The sequence below is a fragment of the Saimiri boliviensis genome, chromosome 4 (assembly GCF_048565385.1).
Source record: "Saimiri boliviensis isolate mSaiBol1 chromosome 4, mSaiBol1.pri, whole genome shotgun sequence".
NCBI classification, from domain to species: Eukaryota; Metazoa; Chordata; class Mammalia; order Primates; family Cebidae; genus Saimiri; species Saimiri boliviensis.
The window spans coordinates 55,611,536-55,618,300 of NC_133452.1; the positions used below are offsets into that span (position 1 = coordinate 55,611,536).

The 6,765-nt window shown below is 47.4% G+C and overlaps 2 protein-coding genes across 2 annotated transcripts; both read right to left on the reverse strand.

The window, feature by feature from the left end:
- Window positions 1–723: 723 nt before the first annotated feature.
- On the reverse strand, window positions 724–6,765 carry MARCKS (myristoylated alanine rich protein kinase C substrate). The gene is made up of 2 exons (XM_039466498.2): window positions 6,222–6,765; window positions 724–4,381 (listed from the first exon to the last, which is right to left on the reverse strand). Exons 1-2 carry the CDS (start codon window positions 6,321–6,323, stop codon window positions 3,482–3,484), a joined length of 1,002 nt encoding a protein of 333 aa, XP_039322432.2. The 5' UTR covers window positions 6,324–6,765; the 3' UTR covers window positions 724–3,481.
- LOC101041786 (uncharacterized) lies at window positions 4,392–6,215 on the reverse strand. The gene is made up of 2 exons (XM_010349317.2): window positions 4,741–6,215; window positions 4,392–4,660 (listed from the first exon to the last, which is right to left on the reverse strand). Exons 1-2 carry the CDS (start codon window positions 4,808–4,810, stop codon window positions 4,407–4,409), a joined length of 324 nt encoding a protein of 107 aa, XP_010347619.2. The 5' UTR covers window positions 4,811–6,215; the 3' UTR covers window positions 4,392–4,406.

Here is a 6,765-nt window from a genome sequence, read left to right on the forward strand (position 1 = left end):
ACCAACTACCAGTCAAGGAGCTATCTAAAAAATACGGCTGCATGTCCAGTGATACATGGTGGCTAATGCCCGTAATCGTAGAACTTTGGGAAGCCTGGGCAGTAGGATTATTTAAGCCCAGAGTTCAAGACCAGACTGGGCAATATAGTAAGACTCCCATCTCTAAATAAATTATATATATATATATATATAATATATATATATAATTATATATATATAATATATATATAATTATATATATATAATATATATATATTATATATATATATATATATATATATATATGGCTGCAAAAAGTACCCAAAATCCTTAAATTCAATTGTAAAGTTATATTAAGTTTATATTCATATATTGCATTGTTTCTCAAACATATTATCAAGTTCTGGCATTAAAATTTTTAATTGGCTTAGGGGCATACAACTCACCTTCAATGCATATAATTTTATATGTTAAGTATAATGCCAAGCATATCATTTAAATCTTTTAAATTGAATGCTCACCTTTAACACCTAAGATTTTAAAACTTTCTCTAAAAATACTTGCATTTTAAAACAAAATTTGTAAAAAAAATCCTATTTTAGCAGGCTTGATTATATCAACTGGTAAAACTTTATTTTACAAGCAATAGGAATTGGATCAAATGATTATTATAACCCAGAAGTATTTTGTAACCACAGCAAATGCCATTATACATACTGCCAATACAGATTTAATAGACAATACTGAACTGTACAAGAGTTATTTATTTTTCCTTAATCTCAAAGCTATTTTTAGTCATACAAAAAAGCCATATTAACATTTTTTCTGTTAGAAAACATGATGTACAAAACTTTGGATGAAAAGATACGTCAAATTTCATTTAATAACTTGGAGGAAAACCCACCAACTCCATCAATACCACCCAAAGTGTTTTAGGCAGTGAAGAAAATCAAAATAATGCATCTTAATAAATTCCAGCTGTTAAAAGAACAAAATTAGCAAATATAATAGTTTGCTACACAGGATTTTTGACTATTCACTTTGGGAGTTATTTTTAAAAATCCACTTTTTTACTGAGTCCTACTACATACCAGGCACTGTAGTTGGCCATCTAGGTAACTAAGAAAAAAATTGGTTAAGATAGTAAAGACCCATAAATCAGTCCTTTGGTTACCAAATTCAATGTTTAACTTTCAAACATCCTCCAAGATCAAGAAACCCTAACTAAAAATACACACCCTTCTAAGTGTTATTTGATTTTATTAGTAGCAAAGGTGTTTGGTAAGGTCAGGAACCACTATTTTTGATCTATTATTCCAATTAAGAGTGTTTGTCAAAAGCTAATTTGTTATTTTTCTAATGAGTTTAAGATTTGGCATTCAGTTGTTACACATGTGGTTCAATGATTTATCATGAACCCTAAACTGCACACTGCTCAAAAAGAGCAAAAGAGATGTGCATTACATGAAATAATAATTTTTGATACATATCTTAAAATTCAATTCAGTTTAGGATCCCGTGAAGAAAAAGATATCCAGTTATCGGGTGGTAAGGTGCAAAGGTAAAATAGTAAAGATTATTAATATGCAGTGAAGCATTATTGTCTATCTTATCCTTTGAGTAACAAGATGCTTAACACGCTTCCAAAAAAAAAAAAAAAAAAAAGTGCTTGAAACTATGCTAAAGGCCCATGAACTGACATCATCCATTCAACACCATTACTTTGTTACATAAACCTGTTTTCTTAAAATATAACATATTAAGCAATAATTTGGAAATTAGCCAAGCACTAAGCAATTACAATAGCAGGTAATACACCATCAATTTTTGAAACACATTTGGCCACATTTCATGACCCATATGCAATATGGATTCAATAGATTCTTACTCAGTTTAAAATTTGTTTCTGGACCTGAATGACAAGAAAATGGCTTCATGAAATTTTTTATAAGACATTTAAATAGTCTTAGGTTCACACCCCTTTTGTTCTAAATGATTTAAACTGACATGCTATGTAACTACCATAAAAATTATGTGCAATTCTTAAATGAAAACTAAAAGCCAATAAAGGGTAACAGATTTGACATGGAATGTTGTAAGATCTCCCGGAACGTAATCTGACACTGCGGATTATGAATTTCAGAGTTTGAAAATTTCCGATTAAGAACCACAAGAAAATTTACTCTTGATGGCATGCAAGATCTTCCTAAAAATTAACCTAAGACCTAGAAGTCTCAGCATTATTAGAACATAAAGAAACACAACAAATTTGTACATTTTATTCACATTTATTTTTCGCTTTTAGTGTGCTCACAGAAAATTAGAACACCTTAAGCAGGAGTTTAATAGCAATTTTTGTAAGCAAAGTTACATTCCATCTCTAAGTCAAATTGGTCAAAGCTTCTCCAGTATTTACAAAACATGATAGACAAGATGCTACACAAAACCATTGCATCTGAAGATTTTTTTTTCCTTTATTCTCAAAGACGACTGGAAAAGAAAGCATTATCTGCTGTAATCAAAAACATACCACAGTATAAACAGTAACCATTCCACTTATCACAGCTTTGTTGAGTTTAAAATTTGTGTTTAAAAGGTCCAAGATGACTGCAGTTTTACAAAAATGGGCAGGGTGGAAAGTTGCAAACTTCATGTGCTTCTGGATATCAAGATTTGTTTTTATACAATAGTCACAGTTAAAAACACCCTGCTGGTAATACATAATTACACTTTATTAAGGTCATAAACCAGCAATAAACAATAAAGCCTATACAACTTGTAGTTCTACTTAATCACTGACTGGTACAGCTAACATGAGATAAGTGAAAAGTTCCTATGGTTTAAATGAACTCCTAAGACTATGATCTTTTTTTTTTTTTTTAAATCTGGGTATTGGTGTTTTTTTTTTTTTTTCCTTTTTCCTTCTTAGTCAAGACTTGTAGTGTTGTAAACCTGCCTCACAAAATACATGGTAATAACTTTTCTTAAAAAAAAAAAAAAAAAAAAAAAAAGACAGCCTTTACACCATTTCTAGTGGCACATTATTTTGGCAATGTTATGCACCACTCCGATTTCCCCAGTGTGACCCCTATCACTTCATTTGATATCCCTTTTTGACCCACCCATCTCCTTCATATATGGGCATGTCCATAGATTGACAAAGAAAGTTTACATTTTTGAAGAAAGATGCAAAGTATGCAAAAACATTAATACTGATGCAAAAAAATAAAAAACAAAAGAGAAACAAGGCAGAGGAAGAAGGTGTTTAAGCTCTCCTCGACCTGTTGGAATGGTGGTTAACAGAATGATTTGAGATGGGATCTGCGGGGAGGGGAGAAAAAAACCCAAAATTTGGTGCTTAAAAAAAAGTGAAATAAAAAAGAGACATCTTTAAAATCAATCCCTGGTTGTAGACAAGTTCTCCAAAACCAGTACCTGGCACCACTCCAACAAACAAACGGGGGAGAAAAGTCCTTGGATTATCTCACAGAAGCTCGCTCTCTTACTCTGCCGCCTCCGCCGGGGGGGCCTCCGGACTGCACTCGGGCTGGGCCTCCTGCGAGGGGGCTGCGCAGGCGGACGAGGCGGCGGCGCCCGCGGGCTCCTCGGCGGGGACGGCCTCCTGCTCCGGGGGCGCGCCGGGCCCGGCGGCGGCGGAGGGGGCCTCGCAGGCGGCGGCGCTGGCCCCGGCCTCCTCGGCCTTCTTCTCCTCCGCCTTGCCGGGCTCCTCCGCGGCCTTGGTCTCCTCGCCGGCGGGCGGCTTCTCCGGCGCGCCGGCGGCCTCCTCGGGCTTGGCCTCCTGCGGGTCGCCGCCCGCCGCCCCCTCCTCGCCCGCGGCCGCCTCCTCGCCCGGCGCCGCCGCCGCCTGCTCCCCGGAGGCCGCGCCCGCCTCGGCGGCGGCGGCGGTGGCGCCCCCGGCGGCCTCGTCCTTGCCGCCCTCGGCAGCGGGCGCCTCCGCCTCACCGCCCTCTCCGGCCTCCTTCTTGTTCTTCTTGAAGGAGAAGCCGCTCAGCTTGAAAGACTTCTTGAAGGAAAAGCGCTTCTTTTTTTTTTTCGGGGTCTCGTTGCTGGGCGAGGGCGTGGCCCCGTCCTCGGCCTTGGGCGAAGACGTCGAGGAGGCGGCCGACGCGGCCTCCCCCTCCGCGGCCGAGGGCGACCCCGGCTCGCCGGCCTCGCCCTCCGCGGGCGCCTCCTTCTCCGCCGCGCCGGCCCCGGCCTCGGGGGCGGCGGCTGCCGGCTCGTCTTTCTCCGCCGCGACGGGCGACGCCGCCCCGCTCCCCGCGGCCGCGGGCTCCTCCTTGTCGGCGGCCGGGGCGCTGCCGTTGGCCTGCAGCTCCTCCTTGGCGCCCGACTCGGCGGCCGCGGGCGAAGCGTCGCCGTTGACCTTCACGTGGCCATTCTCCTAAGGGGCAGAGAAAGCGGGAGCGTCACTGAAGCGGCGGGGGCCGCGGCCGTTCCCGCCCCCAGCCCTGCACCGGGAGTGCCCGCTTGCCCCTAAGGCCCCTGTGGCCACCGAGACCCCAGCGCCGCTGTTGCGGGGAGGTGAGGGTGCAGGCCCGGACGAGAGCCCCACGAACGACGAAATGGGCACCGCCGTCCGGAGACCCCGAAGAGCACGACTGTAGCCCCCAAATACGGCAGTGGCCCCAGTCGTTCAGCAAGTGCGCCCTAAAGACGAAGTCTGAAACGAACCAAGCAAAGGCTGACCTGCCAGCCCTCGCCTTATGGGGGACTTAGGGGGAAAAAGGTGCCAAAGAATACCGTGCACAGCAAACGCCCTTTGGAAGAAGGCACAGAGCCAGAGCTGGCGGTCCGCGCTTACGGTGCACATCCCTCTTTCTCCCTAAGCACATAAAGGCCTCTTCAGAAGACCAGGAACTCCCAGGGGGACCACAGCCCTGCAGCCAGAAGCGCCCGCGCTGGGCGCTCCGGAGCCCTGCGCCCGCCCACGGCCTTGGGGCCGGCAGGGGGCGCTGTGCCTCCACCGCGCCGCTCTGGGTGCAGGCGGGCGGGGAGGGGCGGAGTCGCCGGGCCACCCCGCCCCGCCCTGCCCGGCCAGGCCCTGCCCGCAGGCCGAGGCGCCCCCGAGCCCAGATCGCGCAGCCCAGCAGTCCGCAAACAAAGCTCAGGTGGCTTCCTGGCCTCCCGGTCGGGCTGAAACCGACCAGCCAGGGGGAAACCCATTATTTCTGAGGTCTCGCCTCTACTTCCACGCCCACCTTCGCCTGTGATTCTGCGAAGCCTGGGCTCGCCTCGGAGGCTCATTTTGCATTTTTAACGGGTTTAAAGCCTTGGCAGACCTCGCTTTTCCCCAGTAGTTTAGAGCAGACGAAGCGACACGATCTCTTCTCTAGGAAAAGAGGCGTGGTGGGTGCCCAGTGTTTGCGAAGCAGCCACCCATGGCCGACCTCTCGCGTCCACCCAACCGTGGCGATCTGCCTGGGTCTGGGCAGCGCCGGGCGGCCCCTGCGGGTGGTCGAGGCGCCACGCACACCAACAATCCCGACCGAAACGCACGAACCGCCTCTTTTTGACCATCTGGAAAGGTTCTTGAAGGACCCACCGAGTGTTCCCACCCTACAGATACCATTTAAACATAAAATGGGTGTATAATTCCACAGACAGCTACATATAAAGATTCAGGACAGTGGGAAAGCCCCATCGAAAGGTACCGAAGCCCTCTGTCCAGCCCCAGCCAGTCACCTTTCCAAGAACTCAGGGCACGCCGCCGCGGCATACAATAAGACAGCCTTTCCCTCCTCGCCTTTCTCCACCACCATCCCCGTTGCGCCCCCCTCCCCAGACTCCCGCCCCCCCGCAATCACACCACCAGTTCAGAAATCTCGAAGACGACCCAGCCTCGACAACAAACACGAGAGCTACTCAAACACCATTGTGTCCCCAAACACAAATGCAACCTGGCTGGGGTGGTGGGGAGGGCACCTAGCTAGTCACGTTCTGCCAATCTCCAAACCACGCCATTTTAGACGATTTATCACTCCTTTCCTCCCGTCTACTCAAGAATTCTCCAGGATTCTAAGGAACCACTCCTTTAGTGTAGAGGGAGGACCCCTGCTATGAAAAATCCAAAATTGTGGCTATCAATTTCTAATCAACTTTCAGACTAGAATCGGCTACACTCCTGTCCACGAATGCGCCTTGGGAGCCACCAGGAGGGAAGGAGAAGCAGAGAGACTAGAGAAAGACACCAAAGAAACGACACAACCACAGGTAGAATTTACCTGCCCGTTCGCTTTGGAAGGCGACGAGGCCACAGCCGCCTCCCCGGGCCTCTCCGCGGCGGCTTCTCCCTTCGCTGCGGTCTTGGAGAACTGGGCACCCATGCTGGCTTCTTCAACAAAGAAACTCAACAGATCCAAGAGGGGAAACAAAGAGCCTCGGGTTGGTGTAACGACGGGGCGAGCAGCAGCACCAGCAGCGGCGGCGGCAACAGCGGCAGCGGCACACACACCGGAGGGAGGGGGGTGGGGGTGGTGGAGAGGACAGAACAGACCGATTAAATACACTCCGGTTAAAAAAATTTTAGTCGAAGAGATCAAAACGCAGCAGCACAGGAGGGAGGGAAAAAGGGTGGAAAAGTCGAGCACAAAAACAGGAGCCCAAGTGTAGTTCGAAAAAAAAAAAGAAGTAATAAAAAAATCCCAGATTTGTAGCCGCACTGTAGACAAGAGGAAAATGGAGAAATCTCCCTGGTTGCTAATAAGATGCGGGGTCCAACGCCCAAGTGCACAGATGAATGGGCTCGCGGGCGCTGACGCGGCCCCC

What these genes read in the sequence shown, in the direction of transcription:
- LOC101041786 (XM_010349317.2), bottom strand. Translation starts at nt 4,810, where the DNA reads ATGTGCACCGTAAGCGCGGACCGCCAGCTCTGGCTCTGTGCCTTCTTC. An exon ending in AAGGGCGTTTGCTGTGCACG is followed by an intron (nt 4,661 to 4,740) that starts GTATTCTTTGGC and finishes GGTTCGTTTCAG; the next exon opens with ACTTCGTCTTTAGGGCGCAC.
- MARCKS (XM_039466498.2), bottom strand. Translation starts at nt 6,323, where the DNA reads ATGGGTGCCCAGTTCTCCAAGACCGCAGCGAAGGGAGAAGCCGCCGCG. An exon ending in CTTCCAAAGCGAACGGGCAG is followed by an intron (nt 4,382 to 6,221) that starts GTAAATTCTACC and finishes TCTGCCCCTTAG; the next exon opens with GAGAATGGCCACGTGAAGGT.